The 24,507-nt window shown below is 48.1% G+C and overlaps 1 protein-coding gene across 1 annotated transcript in view; it reads left to right on the forward strand.

Annotated features, from left to right (window-relative positions):
• gramd1bb (GRAM domain containing 1Bb) overlaps positions 1 to 24,507 on the forward strand; it is a gene marked incomplete at its 5' end in the record, with an annotated part of 64,866 nt that overhangs the window by 25,191 nt on the left and 15,168 nt on the right. The window contains 2 exons of the mRNA XM_084447888.1: positions 17,458 to 17,662; positions 23,088 to 23,108. Of these exons, the coding sequence (XP_084304014.1) occupies positions 17,458 to 17,662; positions 23,088 to 23,108 (226 nt within the window). The remainder of the gene's footprint in view (positions 1 to 17,457; positions 17,663 to 23,087; positions 23,109 to 24,507) is intronic.

Raw genomic sequence — 24,507 nt, forward strand, 5'->3', positions numbered from 1 at the left:
AATGTTCAATGCCTGGAATCTGCTTGGAGCAGTTTGGATGCACCCACACTCTTAGACCTGGTCCAGGGCTATATCCTACAGATAACGCCCTGTTACTCTCAATGCAATTTACCTATGAATGCGCTTCCTCGGCCCGCTCCTCCGAGTCTACAGACAAAACCGTTTCGTTACTCACCAAAGTACAAACATCGTTGGAAAGATGAAAGCCTTTTCTCCGAGGTGGCTACAGTTTGTAGTCCCCCACCTTTCAAATAAAAGGCAAATTTGTACACTTAAATGTAGATCGACTGTCGTCTTCTACCGGCGATTCAGCGCTCTCTGCTTTGTTTAGCCTACTCACTGCTGCCGCCCATGTTGCGGATGATGCATTACATTGCATTATTTACATGTTTTATTTACATGTTTTAAAGTTTAAAATTTGCCATAGTTAATAACTCAGCGTAAATGTTCTCCTGCTAATCAGATACCTCAAAGCGAGTCTCTCAACACCATTTAAGATGTAATGCATCATCCCCAACATGGGCGACAGCGGTGAGTAAAACGAAACGGTTTTGTCTGTAGACTCGGACAAGCGGGCCGAGGAAACGCATTCATAGGTAAATTGCATTGAGAGTAACAGGGCGTTATCTGTAGGATATCGCCCTGGACCAGGTCTACCACACTCCCAGATAAATGTTAGCATGCTGTGCTAAACTGTGGTTTCAACCCAACACAGAATTTCTGAAGTGGCAAAACAGTGGCCTCAAAGAAATGGTTGTATCACACAGGTCCTCAGTGACTGATCCCTCTCGGGTTATCATAGCAATATAGAAATATTTACAAGCTTAAAATCCTACATGTTGTAGGTTTAAGGTGATTAACGGGGAGGAATGTGCATTACTCTGACCCAGTGCCTGTGGTCTGCTGACCCAATTGTGTTATCATTAAGGACGGTGGGGGCTTTGTGACCCTTTTATGCCCTTTAGATGTCAAGAAGGGATCGGACCACAAGCCCTTGTTTCCTTTCCTAATCTTCCAGATCTTGGGCTTGAATGCCCACAAAGCATTATGATATACAATCCAGTTTTAGGAATTGTACATATTGAGACATTGACACTGCACTTTTTGCATGCTTCACACACATTAAATTCCACAAACACACTCTTTTTCTCTCCAACACCTAGACTCTCTCTCTCTCTCTCTCTCTCTCTCTCTCTCTCTCTCTCTCTCTCTCACACACACACACACACACACACACACACAGAATATCCTCTCACATACTCACTGCCCTGCATTAAGAGCTTAAGGGGTCTAGCCGCTGACCGTGACTACCTCTTGAGCCTGACAGGAGAGGGAGAGAGAGAGAGGGCACAGCAGATCTTAATGCCCTCCTCATGCACATGGGCAGACCCCACAAAGAGGGCCCTCTCCTGGGGCTAGTGACAGTCAGTGTGCCCCCCCCCCCTTCAAAAGGCCTGGACCATACAGCCTGGTTTAGAATACAGCCAGAATGAGCCATCTAGGGAACAGGAGGGAGGAGTAGAGACAGGGAGAGGGGGAAGGGGTTAGAGCGGAGAGAGAGGGGGAGGGGTGGGGGGGCAGAGCTGGAGCATGCTCAATGCGAGCCCGGCAAATGCAGCTCTCATCTGCAGCGGGGCTGAGAGGGAGAAAGAGAGAGAGAGAGAGAGAGAGAGAGCGTGAGTATGAGTGCGATTGAGAGAGAAACGCGAGGACAGAGCGAGGTGTTTGTGATTACCATTCAAGCGTCTTAGCTGCGTGTGAGAGTTAGCTCTCGTTGTGGATCTGCCGCACGGAGCGTTCCTCCCTCTCTCCGGGCTAATCTGTGGGGAGCCGTTGCAGTGGGCGAGCGGTGAGTTGCTGGCACGGGTACTTAGCACTGCGGATCGCCGGCCCGCACCGGGAATAGGGGACGGAACACAACAGAGACGACTAGGACAGAGAGGAGAGCTGGGGGAGTAAAGCTGTGTGTGTCACAGCCAAGCTTTCCGGAAACGGCGTCTACCGCACTCCTCCTTCCATCCATCTCTCCCGCTCTGTGCATGGGGCGTCGGGCGGCGCCAAGCTCTCTCCCGGCATGGCGTGGTGTGAGCGGGCAGCCCAGTGCCGAGAAGACGCTACGGCCATCAGAGAGTCTTTGCCGCACTAATGAAAGGCTTCAAACTCGCCTGGTAAGGCTGGATGGGTGTGAGTGTACCTGTAAGTGTGTGTGTGTGTGTGTGTGTGTGTGTTTGTGCGTGTGTGTGTGAGTCAATTCTGTCTGCCTGTTTATCTGTGTGTGTATAGTTGTGTGTGTATGTGTGTGTGTGTATCTGTGTACAGTACAGTATGTGTCTGGTTGTTTGTGTTTTTGTAGACAAGTTTTTTAAGAAGACGGGGGGGCTTCCTGATCATATTTAGCGCAATCCATACATCCAGAAGACCAATAGGTCTGTGTCACGCACTCCCCTCTCGTCTGCTCTGTCTGTGATACTGTGACCCCTCTCTCCCCAGTGCTCCCTCTGGCTCTGCACGAGCGCAGCAGCTGAGCACAAGAGTCACGTGGATGCAGCCACACACACACACACACACACACACGTGTACATACATACACACACATATACACACACGCACGCGCACTTCTGTGCACAGACCGCAGTGCTCTCCCTCTTTCCTTCTCTCTCTTTCTCTGTCATCCTCCGTTTCTCTCTCCTACTCCACCTCTCCACCTCTCTCTCCCCCTCTCTTTTCTTGTCCTCCCTCCCTCCCGAATGTGTTTGTTTATGCAGCTGGGTATTTTTACTGGCCAATTACTAACGAGCGCCGCAGGAGTAAAGGGAGAAAGAAAGAAAAAAAGACAGGAGAGCAGCCCGGCGACGTGCGTCCCACTTCCTGCTTTCCACGCTCTCTCCAGAGCCTCTCCGCTACATACGTACCCCTCCTCACCTCCTCCTCCCTCCATCCTCCCATCATCACCCATAGGGCTCTAGTTCCTTGCACATTGCGAAACTGACGCAGTCGTCATCATCTCGTCTGCGGACAGAGGTGCTGTGGGCCGACACAGGGAGCAAACGGCTCACTTTACTGCGCTCTGACTGGCCAGCTGTGAGCGCATCCTTCCCGGTCAAGCGCAGCGTCTCTTACGGGGGTGTGGCCTATTGTATCTGAAGTGTGTTAACATGCTGGAGTGATTGGACGGCTGTACTCTGGGACTGCTTATTCCTGTTCGCTGAGAGTGGATCTTAAAGAAAAGATCAAATCCAACAAAGGTAAAACGCTTATGTGCTCAGCTGCAATGTAAGAAATGTGCTATTAATGTACAGTATTGATACTGTATAGGTCATGGACATCCCAAATACTGTTTGTGTGTTTGTGATCACTATAGATTACTATGGTTACTATATGCATGAGCCCAGTTATGATGTTACTAACGACCTCTTTATACTCCAATTAAGAGACCCGTATGAGACCACAGGTGACGGGAACAAATGAGAATAGTCTTTGATGTACGGACAACCACTTCTCCCTCAGGACCGTTAACCAGGAGACCCATTTCTCTCTCTCTCTCTCTCTCTCTCTCTCTCTCTCTCTCTCTCTCTCTCTCCCTCCGTCTCTCTCTCTCTCTCCCCCTCACACTATCACTTTCTCTCTCTCCCTCTCCCTCTCACACTATCACTTTCTCTCTCTCTCTCTCTCCCTCTCACACTTTCACTTTCTCTCTCTGTCTGTCTCTCTCTCTCTCTCTCTCTCTCTCTCTCTCACTCACATTCTAATCACTCTCTCAGGGAATCTGCCACGTAGGCAGAAGGATCTGACCTCGGGGTCATTCCATCAATCAATCAATCAATCAATGGCTCAGTCCCAGAGTCTACGCCAGGGTCTCATAAACAACTGTTACTGCGGCATACTGTCCCACTCAATCTGTACCACGGCTGAACAGGGCCTGTGTGCGTGCGTGCGTGCGTGTGTGTCTGTATGTGTGTGTGTGTGCGTGAGCGAGCTTCCGGTTTCTGCTGCGTTACCTGTACCACGGTATAGCAGTGTTGTTTATCCCCCGGGCCAGTGACCAGGGCGGGCCCAGAGCGCAAGGGTATTAAAGGTTTAAGCTCACCCTGTACCGTACGGACATAAGTGGTGCGGTCAGATAGTCCAGTGCTTTAGCTAAGCCCTCCCTGCCCCTCCATCTAAAATATTGTTTTCGACCGTCTCATAGTTAATGTGATCGTCCTCATCTGACCATTTGAAATGGAACGATCAAGCAGTTTACAGGGCCAGCGATGAGTGTCTGTGATATGATGCGTGCGATGATGCGTGCGCTATGACGCGGCTCCCCTTTCCAGCTGCAGCCGGTGGGGTCGCCCCCCCCCCCCCCATCGGCTCCCCATCGGCTCCCACTCGGATGGACGAGAGCAGAGGCAGGAGAGGCAGTTTTCACAGAGGTGCTCACTTCCGACCTGGGCGGAGGAGGAGAGGGGGAGCGGGAGGAGTCCCCGAGTGGACGTGTGACCGGCCTGGATGTGGCACCGGCGGCGGCGGCCCCCAGGACGGGGACGCTCGCAGATTGACGCGGTATTCGGAGTGGCGGGGAGTGGCACGCGGCCGGGCGGGGAGGACCGCCCATCAACAGGAGACGGAGAACGCATGGATCCCGCGCTGCACGCGTCCACACGACGCTGCCCGCTGCTGCAGGACAGTGTGTGCGTTTGCGTGTGCGTTTGCGTGTGTGCGCATGATGCACCATGTGTCACTCGTTTGTTAAACCCCCCCGAGCCCCTAGCCTGTTCCTCACACAGGGCGTTTATCATGTGATCCAACCGGCCCCTCTCTCTCAGAGGGGACTGCAGTGGTTTCCCGTCTCCATGTTTTTGTCACCTGAGAACAGATGCAGTGTGTCGCATGCTGCTGGGGATTTCTTAAGCACCTTATTAAGCACCACACACTGTCCCCATCCTCCACTTTACAGTGGAAGTCTCAATGCTACTGACACTCACACACCACATACTCTACAAAACACACACACGCACGCACTCCAACACCATACTGCACATGCACACACACACACACACACACTATGGCAATGCATTATATAGGGCTCTGCTGGCTGTCGACAGGGACGTGTTCTGCTAGCCTATTTTTACTGTGACAGAACAATGGACGCTCCACAGCTCCTGCACCCAGGACAGAGATGAATAAGTCAATGGAATGGAACAAGAAAAGCCCTTGTATATGACATTCATCATTTTTATTAATTAATGTCACCACAGAAAGTTAAAAGGCAAATCACTGACATGCTTGAGCACAGTGTGTGGGAGGTACAGTTCATACACATGCTGCCTCATCCCTCTGAACCCCTCCTGCTAATTGTGTAGTTCCAATTGTAAAGCATCAATTATGAAACATTCATAATTATTCAGTAATTACATATTGATTTATTATTTTTAACACAGGGCAATGGGGACATGATTACCAATGGTCTGTCTGGTACATTTGGTAGAATTGTCTTTTTCCCCCACTAATATCATTTGTAAAACATGTCAGACTTTTATATCCATAGTGTCATTTGTGGGGGGAAAAAAATCATTATAAAACCCCTTGAGATGTACTTTCTCGTTATATACACAGCATAAGAAAGACACAACACTATATGCAACAAATAACAGATAAGGTTAAAGTTACAATTACACTAATTATAACAAAAACACACACGTTCTTATCTAAACACCGTTTGACCAAGCAAAGGGAATGCCAGGATGTCTAGAGAGTTAATTACCACAAATCTTTGATCAAACAATGATTAGAATCACAAACCTCGTCTTAGTCTGACCGTTGACCGTTGGTTTTGGTGATTCAGCACTTTCAGCTCAGTTCAAGGAAGTTGATAACACCTCTTTTGGGCAGATAACGGCAGGAAGGATTTGGTCTTGAGGGGTAATGGAGTGATCATGTCCTCCTGTGGAGGATAAGATGAACACCAACTCCACAGGGGGTTTATTCTTCTCTACCATGTGGCCTTGTCTATTTGTATCTTCAGACTGTTCAGTGATTGGTTGAAATACAATTTGCCATCATATCGTACTGTAAGATATCGGCTAGATGAATGTTTTAAGGGTATATCCAAATTACAGTATACACATAGTGTTTTGTTCCTAACTCTCTTTTAGGAGATTTTTTGATGACTGGTGTCTTGCTTGGAAAACTGTTCATCCCTGAGTGATCAGTGATAAATCCTAGTTGTATGCATCTGAGAAACAAGGCTGTTTATTTTTTCTGTGATTTTCCACAAGTTCGATCTTCCACAAGTTACACATAATTCTCTATACTTTCTACCAATATATGATGCCATATTTAAACAGACATATGGTGGTTTTGACTTGAGAAACCACAGATTCACTCACACACACTCGCACACACTCTCACACACCAGCACACACAATATCTCCCTTTCCATCCACTTAAAAAAAGGAAGAAAAAAAGAACTAGTGTCCTGGCCTTGCCAAAATTCTGGACAAAATCTCTCCCTCCACATCTCTCCCTTCCTTCCTTCCTTTCTTTCTTTCTTTCTTTCTTAATTTCTTTCTTTCTTTCTTTCTCTCTGTGTCTCTGTGTCTCTGTGTCTCTCTCTGTCTCTCTCTCTCTCTCTCTGTCTCTCTCTCTCTCTCTGTCTCTCTCTCTCTGTCTCTCTCTCTCTGTCTCTCTCTCTCTCTCTCTCTCTGTGTCTCTCTCTCTCTCTCTCTCTCTCTCTGTCTCTCTGGGGCAAACTGCAGCATCGCGGCCAGAGAGCCTGGCTGCATTTCCCAAGCCTCAGCAGGGGACAAAAGAAGACTGCAGAATTATTCTCTGAGGAAGAGCTTTGTTGCCACCCCTCTCTCTCTCTCCTTTTATCCCTCTCTCTCTCCCTCTCTCTCTTTAACATCCTCTCGTTCTCAGCTCCTATTTCGCTTTATATCTTCCTGTTTTCTATGTGCGTTTCCCATTGTAGCCAGAGACTTCCTTGTCTTTCAGGAATTAGTAGGAGATGCACAGTATGTCTCAATCATGTGGCTATGAGGAATGTTGTATTTGACGTGTTGATATCCTATAGTCATTGTAACAGCTGCATACAATATGCCTTATACTCACACGGTGATAAAAAACAACCATTTACTGTATATGGGGACTGGTGAGGATACCAGAAATTAGAAACGGTGTGTGAATGTGTGTGAATGGGTGAATGCGAGGCCATTGTAAAGCGATTTGGATAAAAAGCACTATATACTGTAAGTGCAGTCCCTTTGCCATTTTTACCATGATAATGCCATTAGAATACGTGAGTCAGGTCTACGGGGCAGACAGTCGATCACACAGTAGCAGTTCACCACATGCAGGACGCCTCACGTGAGCGGCCCCATGCAGTTGTTTATAATGAACACAGGCTGAACAATGAGGAGATTTTGAAGCGTTTAAAAAGGCCAGTCACAAACAGACGGTCGCCTGCTCCCTCCCCGGAATCCCCCCTGAGTCTGCGCCAGCGCGCGCTATCAGCCGGCCTCTGTTTGCCCGCTCCGCCCACCTCGCTTTGAGCGAGCAGCGGACCTTTTGTGTTGTGCGTTTGTGATTGCAGGCGCGGTTGGATAATCACGGCCCTTCCTAGGGTCATGGTTTTGATTTGTCATAGGTCAGATGATGTAGTGAGGGGAGGATTTTTTTGTCGAGCAGCCAGGTGCACATGTTCAGTGGCTCAGGACGGGTGTTAAGGCAGAATGTTGTACGTGTTCCGCTCCTTCAAAAAAAGTCATTTGTGTTGTTCTTTTCTTTGTGTGGATGTTGTGCAGCGGGCTGCTTGGATGAAGAAGCTTGCTCATACACCTATGGTGGTCTCATCCAGACCAGCCCCGGTCAAGTCGAGTTAAAATGTCGATGATACGTGGCGATGACGGATCCAGTTACCTGTAGTGTCCCAGGACAGTACATGATTGAGACCCTCAGTGTCTGGCTTCTTCAGAGCACTGGTGGCACCTCATAGAGGCTAGACAACCAGGGGAGAGTTAAGGACTGAGAAAGAGAGAGAGAAAGAAAAACCTCTTTTCTGTGCCAGGAAGGTTTATCCCTCTTCCCCTCTCCTCTGCTCGTCCCTCAGCCAATAGACTTAAACATTTTACAGGAGCTTGCTCGATCGTTTCGTTGAGAGGTCAGGGAAGTATTTTTACAGCTCACCTTTTTGGCCCTCTAGGTGAACTGTTTGCTCTCTGTAAAGCACATTGTGTTGCCTCTGTGTATGAAAACTGCTCTACAAATGAAGTTTGATCTGATTTGATTTGATTTGATTTGATCTGGCCCCCCTTCTCCTGCGTCTGCCGCCTCCCCTGCAGACGGCAGTGGCCTTGTCCCCCCCCCCCCCCCGCCCCCCCCTGGTGCCTTGTGTCCCGCAGAGGGCTTAGTGGCACTGGCAGCCCGTTTCCTCTCCCCTCTCCCCCCACAGTGACCCGCACCTCCTACTCCTCCTCCCCCCACAGTGACCCGCACCTCCTCCTCCTCCTCCCCCCACAGTGACCCACACCTCCTCCTCCTCCCCACACAGTGACCCGCACCTCCTCCTCCCCTCTCCGCCCACAGTGACCCGCACCTCCTCCTCCTCCTCCCCCCACAGTGACCCGCACCTCCATCTCCCCGCTCTGCCCACAGTGACCCGCACCTCCTCCTCCCCTCTCCACGCCACCTCGCCACGCCTCTCTATGTCTGTCCCCAGAGTACAGGGGAGAGGCCAGACTGGTCACCAACGAAGACATGCATTACAGTTGGAGAGCTGGATAGGAGTCTCTAATACATCTCATTCTGTAGGTTGTGTGTAGGATGTGCGTGTTTGTCTCTCTTTCACACACACACACACACACACCACAGTCAAACAAAAAAATGCAGTTTTCTGTGTTAGATTTAAACGGTATCATAGTTTGTTGTCTGAATGGTGTTAGGGGGGGTAACCACATCGCTCCACACTGTCACTGTGTAACACATTCAAAGGCCTCCGGCAAAGTGCACTTAAGCACCAGGACAGAAGATAGCACACTGTGCGTGAGTGCTCCATTAATGTGTCCCAAAACTCAATGACAGGCTAAAGATCTCTCTCTTTCTCTCTCTCTCTCTCTCTCTCCGTCACTCTCTCTCTCTCCGTCTCTCTGTCTCTGGCCCACTTAAAGTGGCACATGAAGGACTGGTCTGGTCGCTGTGGAAACTGCACGGCCTAAACACAGCCAAGCTGACAGACACTTCCGACGCAGCCATGCATCGCCGCATCGGGGTCGCCATGGCAACGGTGTAAATAGACCCTTCCAGCCCAGAAAGCCGGAACATTACAACTTTAACCTTTTGTTAACATAAACTTTGACCAACATTGGCACAGTGTCTAGAAGAACACTTCTTGAAAACAAATTGAAAAATGGTCAGAATAGGTTGTCCGACAATTATCTTTATGGACTCCATACAGTACAATGATCTCCCTCATAGTGTCAGATTGTTTGGGCAGTTCGTCCATCTTTTTGTCTCTGGGGTGTAGCAACAATGGGAGCAAAGGTTCAGTAAGTAGGTCAGTTGTGGTGTGTGGCTGGCCAGGCTTATCCAGAGAGGGAGAGACTGGGACGTGGGCGAGCTCCTTTTGTTCCAGGGCTCTCCCACAGAGGTACTGTACAGCAGACATTTATTGACGTTGTATATTAGACACAGAGGCTAAATCAAGAAATGTGACAACATCCAAAATATAGAGTTGATTAATGTAGCATATCAGTAGTCCTATTTTGTCAAGATAAGATCTCAGGACACACTTCTGGACAGTGTTGGCAGTTTTAAATCGCAATGCGTGAGAAGGCTAGGTGTTAAATCTGTCAAATCCGTTAATATTCCAACATTGGACAGTTCTGCACCTGTGGTTAAGGCCTTTTTGGGTGAAGTTGTGGGTGAAGTTTTCCACATGAACTGATGGACTTAGTGAGATGCTGTACTCAGGCAGTGCTCACCTCCATAATAGGCTTGAGAAAGATCCCAACTGTTCCTGTGGTATTTTCAGGGAAAATGTGGCCCAAAAAAGAACAAGGTGAGGAGTTCCATTCTCAGAATGTTATTATGTCACATAACAACATAAATAATTAATAACTTTGGTTAGGCTAAACTCTGGTTAAGCTCAATGTTATAGCATGGTAGATAAGATGTTCTACTACTGCCTAGGTAGTATAGCCTACAATGCGAAATGTCAATTAAAAACTACTTTAGTCAGCTTTTTCCCCTTTTCTGCAGCCAGAATCACTAATGACAAGTGGAAATGAGAAAGGCTTTGAAGTGCAGTTTAACATATTGCCTCTGGTCTTTGGCGACCGTTTTAGATATACTGTGTGGTCATTATGTGAGGGTGATATTTCATAACTCAATTGTTTTACCCTTGTTTATTTGCAAGCCATTTCCTGTTTGTGTGAGCTGAAAGGTATTGTATCTCAACCCTTTACTCAGAGATTTAAGTGTCAATCTAAAGACGTCACCGCAATTGTATTGTAGATACTTAGGAGAGTAGTAACAGGAGTTGTTATTGTCTGCACACTTACGGCTTAAAGGTGTGTGTGCGTGCGTGCGCGCGTGCGTGTGTGTGTGCGTGCGTGTGCGTGCGTTCATGCGTGCGTTGGTGCGTACTCTAAGAATGGGTGTGGTTGGCTATGCCCTGTAGGGAGGGGGGGGGGGGGGTGTGATTGTATGATTTAGGAGAGGCTAGAATGTAAAGTGACCTGAATGTGGGTGATGTCAGCCCCTCCATTCATGAACAGCATGAATAATTGAGCAGCCAGCAGGCTCAGTGCACCAAGCAATGGCAGAATGCAAAGTGGAAACAACCTCTCTCTCTCCCTCACCCTCTCTCTCTCTCTCTCTCTCTCTCTCTCTCTCTCTGGTCACTTTCGATCGATCCCTCTCCTGCATGCTCTCTCTGTCGCTCTCTCTCTCTCTCTCTGCCGGCTGCTGCTGGTGTGTTTGGGAAGGTCTCTGCGACAGGAACGGCGCTTGCTCGCGAGAGACCAGCGCAGCAGAGACACGGACATCATCGCGGAGGCAACTGGCAGACGGACGGACGGACAGGGGAGCTGTTCGAGGCATGGGGACCGGGAGTGAAGGGAGGCTGCGAGCGAGAGAAGGAGGTCTTGGCTACTAGCAGGCAGACATATGTAGATTGAGAGAGAGAGACTGGGCGTCCGTAGCCTCGGTGGGTCCTCCCCGTAGGGAACACTCGCTCCTCTCCCCTCTCTCTCTCTCTCTCTCTCTCTCTCTCTCTCACTCCCTGCGGCTTCCTCTCTGATTTCCCCTTTTCTTGGCATGCTCCGGAACTCGTCCGCCCTCCCCCCTCATCCCCCGCTCCCCTCCCCTTGTCCTCCGCCTCATCCGCCGCTCACGCTGCGTTGAATGAAGCAGCTCGGAAAAGGGCTGATCGCTTTGGAGCTGCTCTGTACATGGCGACCAGGTTAGTGGCCGGGGCGGGGGTGGGGGCAGAGGGCGGGGGGCGGGGGTTGGCTGGCGGAGGGACAGAGACAGCGGGTCAGACATCGGGACGCGCTCCCGCCATGATAGAAGGCGAGACGGACGGAGAGCCCGACAAGATGGGGTCACCGAACGGGGAGGAGGAGGAGGACGGTGTCTTTTAATCGGCCGCCGGCGTCTCTCTCTCTCTCTCTCATTCTCTCTCTCTCTCATTCTCTCTCTCTCTCATTCTCTCTCTCTCTCTCTCTCTCTCTCTCTCTCTCTCTCTCTCTCCCCGTTCAGGGCGCTGTCGAAGGCGTACGATCGTTTTTAAGAGATCAGGCGCGCGGAGGGAGATCAGTGGCCTTAAGCCTGCTAGGGGAGATCTCCCCCGGCTCTATGCCTGCTAGGGGAGATCTCCCCCCGGCTCTAAGCCTGCTAGGGGAGATCTCCCCCCGGCTCTAAGCCTGCTAGAGGAGATCTCCCCTGGCTCTAAGCCTGCTAGGGGAGATCTCCCCCGGCTCTAAGCCTGCTAGGGGAGATCTCCCCCGGCTTTCTTCCTCCCTCCCCTACATGTGGAGAGAAGGTGTAGACGGAAGGCCGGATGATCCGTTGGATGAACGGCCCCTCACTCAGCGCTGCCGGCGAGTACACGGCGGCCTCTGAGCGCATGGCGGCGGCCGACGGAGGCTGTCGTCTGGAGGGATGCTACGGCGAAGTGTTGGCGGAGGGTGTAACCATGAGCGTCACAGGGGGGTGGGGGGTGGAACTGACTACCCAGGGCCCCAGTAGGGAGAGGGCCCTTGGAAGTCCTGGACTTAGTCTGGAGGGAGATTTTACACTTAGTCACAAGCACCCCCCCCCCCCCCCCCCCCCAATATGCATTAGGGTCATGGATCAAAAGAGGAAGGGGGTCCACAGAGATTTTTCATGTATACATGTCGGATGTGATGTGTCAGGTTGTGTGCCTTGGTGTGTGGTTTGATATGTTTTCCAATTCTGTTTATTTGAATCATTGTGGCTAGTGTGTGTCTGTGTCAAAGTATTTGTGTGTGTGCATGTGTGTGCGGATGTGTGTGTGCTTGCGTGTGTGAGTGAACATTGTCGCTGAGCTCGTTCCACCTCTGCCCTTTTTGGGCACAGTGAAGCAGAAGGTCCGTTGCCAGATGGGTATTTTCCAGGGTCAGCAAAAGCCGCCCTGTGAAAACAAGGCCCCTCGCAAAAGCCCGGAACTCTGCGTATTGTGAACTGCAGCGTCGCCCTCCCCGTTTGGATTGCCTGAGCCCGGAGATTTAGAGCTTATTTTAAAAAAGACAGTGATAAAAGTAGCACAAGCAGCCTGTTCCTCTCTCTCTTGGGCATGTGGAACTTGTAAATCCCCTCGGGCCTGCATCTTGATGCCGGGTGCTCTGTGCCCTGGTTCAGATTCTAAGGTTCATACTGTATACAGTATAATGGTCCAGGATTGGACCATCCAAATGCAGCGTTTTTGTCATGTTCTTACAGATCCTACTAAACTTTCATTTATCATAGGTACAGTGATTCATATTCCCTTGGTTATGCAAATTAGGCTGGATTTTTCCCTACCTTTGGGTCCCACTTCCTTTACGCAGTATGCAAATTAGGCCATTAAACAGCACCTTGAGTACTACGGTAATGTATCAAGGGAAAGTGTGAGGTGTTTTATACTGGATCAAAGCCAGCCATAATTCCACATCTCTCCTATATTTCAAACTAAGCCAGCAGGCCCTATTTGAGACTCTTAGAGATTATATATAGCACCGCACTCTGAATATTTAAACGTGCTCTCTCGTCACCGTTGCCATAGCAATATTCATATAGGCTGAGCATTGTTTTGCCAGTTGTGAAGGCAGAGCAGTACGCTCCTCTTCGCTGTTTACCCAGACTCCTCTCACCCATCTCTCGTTAACATTTGCAGTGAACACGCATTGTAAACAACATATCTCACCTAAAAACTGGAAACGTTTAAGGAAGTTTCCTGGAAAAGATGGAATGAACCAGTGACAATAATGAACAGAATGAATGATGGGTGGGAATGCATAGCTGACAGTTACTGAATGACTGAATGGATGAGATCAGGTGGTGTATCCACGCATGAGACTCTGGGTGTGGCAGATAAGTCCTTTGGGTTATCGGCCTGGCTTCAAGGAGCTCAGCAGACCCTTGCGTGGTACCTGATAGCGGAGCTCGAGAGCAGAGGAGGAGATGGGGAGTTGGTGGGATCCAAGCATACGAGAGAAAGAACGGTACATGTAGGTTTATAGGTTTATATACTGTGTAATAGGCAGGAAACTACCTCGTAGGCACGGTGGTAACAGGTGTATCCAGTTGAGTTGATTGGGAAGGCGTGGACAGGTGCTTCTCGCTAGATTGGAACGGTCATGGTGTTGTCTTTTCTCCTCCCGAACCTCTTTTAGGATCTAACTGCATTATAGTTTCACCCCATAGTTTCAGAGGTAGTTGTATGGAATCTATAACCAGCCAAAGTGATTAAAACCAAATCATTTATACCAGACTTTAGTTGCGTTATTGTTGTCAGTTATTGTTTTGGTCCAGGTGTACGCATTCAGCAACAGATGTCACTATTCTGTTCACAGAATCAATACTGCCCATGCGTTTCCTTTGTTCTACACTCTGAATAGAAGATAATAGACTCCTTATTGTAAGGACTGGTCACATTGTCTGTTTGATTCATAGAGAATTGAACTATGAGGTATTACAGTGGCCTATATGTAGCCTCATATGGGCTGCCTCTCTTGCCTAAACTAACTGAGCTTGGCAAGGACAGAGGTTAGCAAATAGCATAGGTTGGCATGTTAGTGCAGGTTGGCATGTTCGCACTTAGGGTAGCAAGCACATAGCCTACTGTAGCCTACAGTAGGTTAGCATGTTAGCATATACTGTAGGTTAGCATTTTAGCGCCTACTGGCTACGTGAATTTGCCATGTGAATAACTTGATTTGCCATATGAATAACTGTTGAAACTATATACATATGCTGATGGGATCATTATCTTGTTGTTTATTACTTGAAGAATAGAGCCGTGCTGTGAACAATTTTTTTTTTTAAATGATGTAGGTTACTTTGGAAATACAAATAATATCTGGATTATGGATTATGTTCCTGGCGGTGGATGGACTGCTGTTACAATTGTGTTACCTATCTCTCTATTCTGTTCTGTTCTATTGTACTGTTCCCGGTATTTAATGAATTTACATTTTCAGATATTTACCTGAAGAAATAAGACCAATACCAATGAGTGTGGTATCTTATAAATTAAATAAAGAATGTGTCTACTGTAATGGCCAGACACTCATAGGCTACTGTGAGCAGATGTTGGCCTAGACTATTAAAGACAGATGACCATAAGGCTCTGCACCTACTACGGTCATTATCACCCTCCGGTCAGACCACTCTCACGCTCCATAAGTCACGGTCATGATGAGGCGATGAAGACAACGGAGATCCGTGTGAGTTAATCAGCGGTCAGCGCTGGCTACCGCCACTGTGCTCTCGGCCCTGTCCGCCTGATGAAGGGCAGGTTAGCAGCAGAGAGCGTTGGCACCACAGCCAGCGTGTGACCGGGAACACAATGCTGCTCGCTGCACCCCTGCCATTTCAGAACCGCTCGCTGCTCTCTGGTGTGTTCGTGTGAAGGGTGGGGAAGTCCGTGCGTACGTGTCCGTCTTGGTGTTTGTGTGTACGTGTGTCTGTGTGTTTTGCGTCCGTGTGTACGCGTGTCTGTGTGTTATGCGTCCGTGTGTACGCGTGTCTGTGTGTTTTGCGTCCGTGTGTAAGCGTGTCTGTGTGTTTTGCGTCCGTGTGTACACGTGTCTGTGTGTTTTGCGTCCGTGTGTACGCGTGTCTGTGTGTTTTGCGTCCGTGTGTACGCGTGTCTGTGTGTTTTGCGTCCGTGTGTATGCGTGTCTGTGTGTTTTGCGTCCGTGTGTACGCGTGTCTGTGCATTTTTGCATCCGCAGTGTCTGCGTCTGGTTCCAGACGGCGGTGACGCCAGGGGAATAGTAATGTCCTCTGCTGTCTACTGGCAAAAATCACATCAGCTCTGTTCACTCACCCCACAATACATGGGGTTCTCCTCAAATAGCAGTACTTCATAAACCAGTTATGATAACACTATGTTTACACTGTGCATCTGGTATATGAATGCTGATGTACTATACAGCCACTTCACTTGTTACGAACAAGCTGTACAAACGACACAGATTGGCTCATAATGCATCAGTAGCAGACTATCCATGGCGTTAGCTGGATGAAAGGGTTATAATAAGCTGAGTATGGCTTTTTTAGACCCCTGCACCTGGTATCTCTGCAAAGAGACAAGTGGTCATCACCGCTAATCACTATGATTTAGCCCTAAGCTGCATTCAAGGCCCTGCTGAAACACTAGAAAGGCATAATTGCTTCTCTGTGAAGGGCGGCCATTGGTGGGCCATGACGTAACGGCTTCAGAACCTTGTCCGTGTAAAGTATCCGGGCCTGACCGGCACACAGCTGCACACGTATCCCTTACAGGCCTTTTGTTAAACCCGGTCATTGTGCGCGTTTGTGTACGCGTGTGTGTGTGCGTTCGTGTGTGCGTGTGTGTGTGTGTGTGTGTGTGTGTGCGTGTGCGTGGAGAGAGTCTGGGTCTGGAACGCCCAGGCTACCTGATGGGAGCTTTGGTACCAGAGACATGGACTGACCCCAGGGAGCATCCCTCACTCCTCTCCTCCTCAAAGCCTCTCTGTCTCTACATGGGTTAAGCACCATGTCCAGCGTCCAGTGACCAGGAGGAAAGAGTGGAAGGAGGAGATGGAGGATCTGGACTGACTGTAGAACCTGGGTGAAGAAATGAATGGTGTGGTCGGAGTGCAAGAGGCTTATATATTATATTATATTCAATGCACTAATTATTTTCGCAGGGGCAATATGTGCCCTTGCTAAAATAATTAGTTAATTCAATAGAATTTGATTGAGTGAGGGATGTTTAAAATTAGGATAGCAAGGTAGAATTTGGAGATAGAGAAAAAAAGAGAAATATCCCGTGTTGAGGATAGAAAGAGCAGACACAGCAGTGAGTCCGAGGCGCTGCACGTGGCCTTCTTCTCATCTGGACGGATTTACTTGGAAGGCCTTTTGTGTGTCCAGCTGAAGCTGACATTTCGATGGTTTTCCTCTTTGATGGAATTGGTCAATGTCTGCTTTTTGATGGGATTGGTCAATGCCTGCTTGAATATGAAGAGAAGGCAAATGGAACATCATTCAATTATCATAAGGACTTCTAATTCACAAGAAAAGCTATTTGATGAATGCGAATCAAGCAAAAATTATTTCAGACGCATTACATTAGATGAAGGGAGTACCTTGTTTATCAGATCTCACTGGTGTTCAGTTTATTATTTGAAGAAATGATATGGGCTATGTTGATTGGCTAGGGTTAGTCCAGTTCTATGTTTAGTAAGCCCATGTGACGTAGAAGGGGTCTCTGACATTCCGACTGTCATTATAGCTAGCTGTTGTTGTTGTTGTTGTTGTTGTTGTTGTTGTTGTGGTTGTAGATGGTGGGCTGTTCTTCCCACTAGGCTGTGTGAGCGGGTGGTATTTGAAGCTTATTTAGCGTGATGTAACCTGATTAGCCATTCCAGAGAGGCAAGGTTGGAGTGGAGGGAGGGAGCGGTCCTAACAGTGCTGGTGCACACAGGCCTATACTGGAACGCATTAGGATCCTGTACATGGCTTAGTCTTAGATAAGTTGTTTACATGCGTGATGCATTCTATAGCTAGTAGGCTACTGTGTCACAGGAAAGGCTTTGCTCACCCTTGCCTGCTTGCTCACTTGGCAGCCTGCTCAGAGAAAGAGGACAAACGTGCATAATATAGCGTCTATAAAATGTGTGCCATATATTCATGTCACTTATCATGTTGATAGAAGTGACAGCCTGACAAGTGAATTAATGCTCTCTCTCTCTTCTCTCTCTCTCTCTCTCTCTCTGCCAGCACTGCCAGTAATTCGAACAGGAGCACGCCTGCCTGCTCACCGGTGCTACGGAAGCGCTCGCCCACGCCCCAGAGCCCGGAGGGTGAGACCATGGTGGAGAAGGGCTCGGACCACTCCTCCGATAAGTCGCCCTCCACCCCCGAGCAGGTGGTCCAGCGCACCTATTCCCTGCAGTCTGCCCGCAGCGGAGGCAAGAACTCCAAGGTGAGCCCTACCACGCAGCTCCGCCACTGGGCTCGCGTCTTCCATCAGCTCAACACAGGACAGGACGGTTCGGGGGGGCTATTTTCAAAGTCCCCTCGGTTATAATTTGCAAGGATTCACATTTTAGATACAAAACACTGGAACAGATGAGGAAATCACCACATTATTAGCAAGTACTGTATTCGCACGATTAACATTGAGATAGGAGATACATCCATTACTGTAATGTAGCTGGTTACACACAACAGACACTGTCCTATGTAAACATGTAGCCTGTAATGATTTACTGGGAGACTTAAGTATCCTTAAAGACTAAAATACTCTGCATTAAAACAAACCTCCTCCTACCTTCTATGTGAACTTTACAATTATGCTTAATATGTAAACTTGATTTATTAATTTGATGGTGATTGAAACAATTGAAACAATCCCTGTTGCTTAAGAATATAGCTACTGTAGTCAGTGTTATTTTCTACATGCTCTTGATTAACATGTTCTGTGAAGTGATATTGTCTGAGAAGCAGTAAACTACAGTAATCTCATGTGAAATGGTATATTATATCAGCTCTGTGCTTTCCTTTGCCATTTCATAGTGATTTTATCCCCTGCCATACTCCAGCATATGACCACCCTCCAGTCTTGACAGGGCAGTAATCAGCATTGTGATCAGTGACTCCATCAGTCAGTCCTCTCTCCTCAGCCTCTCACACCGTCACACCAGATTGGCTGGAGTCTGGCTCATCAGTGTCTAAGTCTCAAGGGTGAAGTAGCCAAGTGAAGGGCAGTACAGTGCTAGCTTCTTTGTTTCTGTGGGCAACTCAGCTTCCAGTGATTTAAACTTGAGACAAGCCAGGATAGAATAGAATAGAATAGAATAGAATAGAATAGAATAGAATAGAATAGAATAGAATAGAATAGAATAGAATAGAATAGAATAGAATAGAATAGAATAGAACAGAACAGAATAGAATAGAATAGAATAGAATAGAATAGAAGTAGAAAGTGTATTTGCCATGGGTAACAAGTACAAGTACATTGGAATTATTATAATCGCTTGTCCTTACAGTAGCTTATCAGTGCTAATCAATTCCTCATTACAGTCCTAGGTACTCAGCTAAATGTTCCCAAACTGACAATTCACTATACTATCTGCCATCTAGCAGTCTTATCAGTATCATCCTCATCTACTTATCCCATCTGAGCATGGATGACTATGTCTGTGGACAGAGGACAAGGAGGCTTTTACCAAATCCCATACTACTAAGTCCTAGGGCCATATTTAGTTACAGAAGAGCCAAATTCAGATCAGAGCAAGCCAGCATAATCCTCTGGATAGTCTACTACGGATTCATTGCATTGATCTTTTCACGATGTCCCTAACGAGGAGATTCTAAATTTATGTAAACAAATATGTGGTGCAGCTACAGTATTACTGATATTTCAGACTTTTGGGGGGAGATGTCCCTTCTAGTTTTTTGGTAGAGTTTGCTTGTTTCATTGCACCAGCAAAATATGGTCCCTGAACTCAAAGCAGTAGATATTAGGATGAGCTGATTATCACACATAGGTGGACGTTTGACACCAAGCATATTGCAATTTGATTCTCTCAGATGTCCAGCGTGTCAGCAGGAGTGTGGGACCAGAGGTGGTGTAACATTCCCCCTCGCAGTTCCCTCCTTTGTAAATGGTAATTGTCATTGACCAATAAGGCCTGTGTTATCTTAATTCATTCACAGTCCTAGTCCCCCCTATTCGTTCTCCCATTCACTCGTTCCTCACAGCACTCTCCAGCCCTGGTGGTGTCAGCTGATCAGCCACTTCCGTTGGTATTTTTGTCCTCTTTTCGCTCATCCTTCTCTTTATAACGCAGTCGCTTGCCTTCTCTCTTACGTTTGCTGCAAGCGTGTCATATGAAATATCTGTGATCTGATACTGACTGTTGTACTCTTCTTTGAGTTCAGCTGTCCTTTGTTCTTGCAGTTTTTACGTGTTTTTTCGTGTCTGAATTTTCTTTGTTCTCCTCCTGATGCATGCTAGTCTCACAAGCGACTTTCCAAAGTAAGCATTACTCTTTTCTGTTCTTTGCACCCCTCCACCCCTCCCAAAGCCATGTGTCTTGTCTTGTGAGCTATTCTGTACCCCCCCTCCCCCCGCTCACACCCTTCCCTGCACCCTTCTCTACACCCCTGTGCCACCCAGTCCGCTTCTGTACCCGCTCCTCTCCCCTTCTATCGCAGTGCCAGCTTCCAAACTTGTCTCTCGTTCTCTCTCTCCCTCTCTCTTTCTCTCTCTCCCACTTTCGTTCTCTCTCTCTCTTTCTCTCTCTCTTTCTCTCTCTCTCGTTCTCTCTCTCTCCCCAATCAGTGCGCTTTGGCCTGTCTTCTCTCTCTCCCCCCTCCATCTCTCCACCCTGCGTGAAGACTTGTTCAATGCCCCATCGTTGTGTTTGAGAGCCCCTCTTTATACAGTATGTCTGTCATGCTCAGGAAGTGACTGGTGAGTTAAACACGTCCCTCTCCACTGCTCCTGGAGATGACATGGATATCTGATCAAGACCCGGCTTCTGTTTCTACACGGGAAACCCCCTCCCGTCTGCCAGCATCGTCTCAAAATGCCGCTCCATCACTGCCAGTCAAGTCAGTGTCACGCTTTGGCTCTCAGTGTCCATCTACAGTGCTGGCAAGCATCATAATATGCTCTGTGTTCAGCGCTGTCACGTACGGGCAGCCAGACGGTCAGACAGACAGACAGATGGGGGAGAGCCGTAATGGCAGCCAAGAGGCGTCGGTTAAGCTGCTGCCCGGTCCAGTACTTGGTCCACATCCCAGCCGACCCCATCCCCCATTAATTACATCACCCCACAGGCCCGCAGTCCGGAGCTCGCCCCCCCCCCCCCCCCCGTCATCCCTGTGGTCTGCGAAGACCCCCCCCCACCCACCCACCCCTGCATATGCGGTCATCTGGACAACGTGAGCCCTGTCACCCCTGATCTAACGCAATCCAAATATCAGGCAGGCAGGAGAGAGGGGCGCCCTCGCTGGTGAGAGGACCCAGCGGGCCCCTCGCTAACTGACTGACTGGCTGCTTCAGTCGCACCAATCAAACTGTCTGTTTATGTAACCGTGGAGGGGAGACACAGAGACGGCAGTCATCATGCAACGGCTCCACACACAGAGTGGACTTTGTTGCGTCGACGACGGCAAAATAGTGGTCGGCGGTGCGAGAGACTTCTCACGATTCCAAACTTCATGAGAAGAGAGCCCAGTGTTACTGGAACATGCTCTGGCTTTGCTTCTCTCTCTCTGTTTTCACCCCTCTGGTCACTTGGGTTAACTCTTAATTTCCTCTTAATTTTCCTTTCAGTATGACAGACTAAACCTGATTAAAGTAAGCATTTATATTTTCTTTTGTTTGCCCTAGGACCCCAAGCCCAGTTTGACCACATGCCTCTCCCCCTCCTCCTGTAGTGTTGTGGAGTGGAGTGTGTCTCAATAGTCTAACATAGCCCACTCACCTTGCCTCCTTTCCTTCTTCAACCTTTTGAAGACCTGGACGGGCTATAGTATACTGCCGGGTCATTCACTAAAGAATGCTGCTTTTGCTTATCTTGTCTTTGAAGGCCGGCGCTTACTGTAGGAGACGGGAGAGTTAAAGGAAGTGTCTTTAGACTGTTGAGACGCACCCTAATTGTCAATCAGTGCCCCTGTCTCGACCTCCAGTCCCAGACCAGAGCTTCCTCCTTGCTCCTGCCTAGATGTGGACACTAAATTCAGTTTTCTCTGGCTTTTCTTCAAGTATGACCGTGGGCTTCATGGTTGGTCCATTGTGAACAGAAGGTGCTGTTAGCTTGAATATTATGTCTGTGGTAGGTCAGACTGCACAGTTCTAATTGTGAGAATGCCGGGTTCTTGTGTAACGTATTATCAGCTCAGCTCTACCTGTGTGTGTGTGTGTGTGTGTGTGTGTGTGTGTGTGTGTGTGTGTGTGTGTGTGTGTGTGTGTGTGTGTGTGTGTGTGTGTGTGTGTGTGTGTGTGTGTGTGTGTGTGTGTGTGTGTGTGTGTGTGTGTGTGACGTGAGTGCGTGCGTGCGTGCGTGCGTGCGTGCGTGCATGTGTGCAGTTCGGGTCGAGGCTGGTTGGCTGACAGGCTGTGAGCTTCAGCAGCTCTAGGTCATGTAAAAGGGTCAGTATTCTAGGACATGGCTCTCTGCTCCACAGGGGAATGCAGGGCTAGACACACACACACACACACACACACTAGACAGACTAGATAGACACACTAACAGCACAACAGGTATCTTGTGTCACACTGCCACATACTGTAATCAGGGGTAGGTAGGGGTAGGCTTCTAGATGCTTCCACGCAAGCACGCTCACACACACTCATAGACCCACATGCAGACATTACACACACTTTTCCATGTGCATATACTGTGCATGCACTCATGCACATGCAATTGTTTGGACCCAACACACATTCTGTACACCAACACACACACACACATTTTCAGACACTTACTAAACGCCTCAGTCACCTTTAGGTCGGATTAACCCACATTAAACCTGTCAACGTGAGAGCCACAGCGCTGACCCTGCCTCAGAGCTCTCACACAGGGAACACTACATGATTATCTGATAGATGGAATATTCAACTCTTTATCTGCCATACCAATCATTTAGGGTTTTTATTATCTTTGGCACCTCGCTTCTTTTGTGCCCTTAAAGGGATACTTTCAAGGCAAACTGTTTTTTTGTTTTTGTTTTTAGTCAGGGGATGTTTCTCTACAGCTGTCAAGTACAGTAAAGGCACACAAAGTGTGATCCATGGAAAGTGCATTTAAGGAACAGTCCTTACTTTTGTCCAGTGATTCGAGAATGGCTGTGTCAATCATGCTTGTTTCTGTCAACTTCCTCCCTTTGCCCCACCTCCTGGATGGTCCCTAGCATGTCTCCTTCACTAATCCCTATGGCCTCACAATACTCTATACCTTTTCCATAGACTGATAGAACAGCAGGTGAGTCATGGAAATTATATTGCATCTTTGCTGCCCCCTGCTGGCCACACAGATGCATAGACCTATTTCTTTAGCAGTAAACTCCAAAATAATATATATATTTTTGGTACCAGTCGATAGGCTCCTCTGTGGTAGGAGATAGTTTGAAGATGACCTTTCTCACCAACTATAAATACCCATTGTCTGTTTATATCACACCCGCTAGTGTTTATGATACTGAAGCCCCCTAGGCCAACTGGTGCTGTCTGCTGTGTCCTTGTCTCATTGACTTACGCTTGTCTCTTTCTCTCTCTCTCTCTCTCTCTCTCTCTCTCTCTCTCTCTCTCTCTCTCTCTCTCTCTCTCTCTTTCTCTTTATCTCTCTCTCTCTCTCTTTCTCTCTCTCCTCCCTTGTCTGTGTCCTGGTCAACAGAAGAGCCAGAGCTGGTACAACGTAAGTCTCACCCCTATTCTTTACTCTCCTGTTTGAAAATGTGTGTAATCACAGGTGGTCGATGTGTGTGCGTGTGTGTGTGTGCGTGTGTGTGTGTCCGTGTGTGTGACGATAAGTAGGCTCTGAGCATTGAGTGTGAATTGCTGGTTATGACGTTAAGCGTGTTAGCCATTCGCCTTATTCACCTCAGGTCAGTCTGACGTAATTAGGGGTGTGGATGCGGAAGTGCCCGTTGACTTCAATGTTAAAAGTTCACTGTAAAAACATCACTTCAAGAACCAAAATAGTCCAAATAACAGGCTGAATACACTATCAGGGTTACAAACTCATCATTACCAGACTGATTGTTTTTCACTGCCGTTGTTTTTGCGTTTGGAAATACATGGGAGTGAATGCAACTATGGCGCATTCACCTCCATGTATTTCCAAACGCAAAAACAACGCCAGTGAAAAACAGAGTCTGGTAATGATGAGTTTCTAACCCCGATAGTGTATTCAGCCTGTTATTTGGACTATTTTGGTTCTTGAAGTGGTGTTTTTACAGTGAACTTTTAACATTGAAGTCAACGGGCACTTCCGCATCCACACTCCCAATTACGTCAGACTGACCAATATGGCTACCAGGTGAATAAGGCAAATAGGTCCTGTGTAGGACTAACAAGGGCATTAGTGAGGTCATCTTCGCACAGACTCTTGCTTACCCAGGACTGCGCACAAGTAGGTGGGACCTCTGCTCAGTCACTCTATGGAGTAGCCTATGGGACTCACTGGATTCGGCCGTATCCCTTCATATGAACTCAATTCTTCACACAGTGTCCCAGATAAACAGTACACTTTAATGCCTTTTCATTAATTACACTTTTATCTTTTGGCCACTAGAGGGCATCCTACACCTTTTTGTGGTGATTCCTGATTTGACTCATGGATGTGGTCAAAGGGTGAACTTGTTCTTTCTCTGCTGATCCAACTGTCTGACACTGAAGTTGTGAATAGCACTAATAGAACATCAGACAGCGACTTAGTATTGCTCAAATGCGAAGAGCTGCTGAGATGTTTCCATCTCCCAGTGGTGACTGTGGAGTTGAGCAACCCCAACGGGTCTTGAGTTCTGTGTGTGTATTGTTTCAGCTCAACTGTTGCTCCTACAGTGTCTCTGTCGGACTCCATTTTCTTTCAGCCCCAGTGCAGTTCTTTTATTCTTTTATTGTTTGTTCTGTGTCTGTATACCTCCCTCCCCTCTCTCCCCAGCATGAAAGACAACACATCCTGAGAGTAAGCATGACTTGTATTCTTGTGCAACGTTCAATCTCTCTCTCTTCTTCCTTGTTGGAACAGTCGTGCCGGTCTACCCCTCTCATCCTATTCACCGGAGGCAGTCTTGTTACCCCCTGAAAGCAGA

This window comes from Borostomias antarcticus (assembly GCF_949987555.1).
Source record: "Borostomias antarcticus genome assembly, chromosome: 1".
NCBI classification, from domain to species: Eukaryota; Metazoa; Chordata; class Actinopteri; order Stomiiformes; family Stomiidae; genus Borostomias; species Borostomias antarcticus.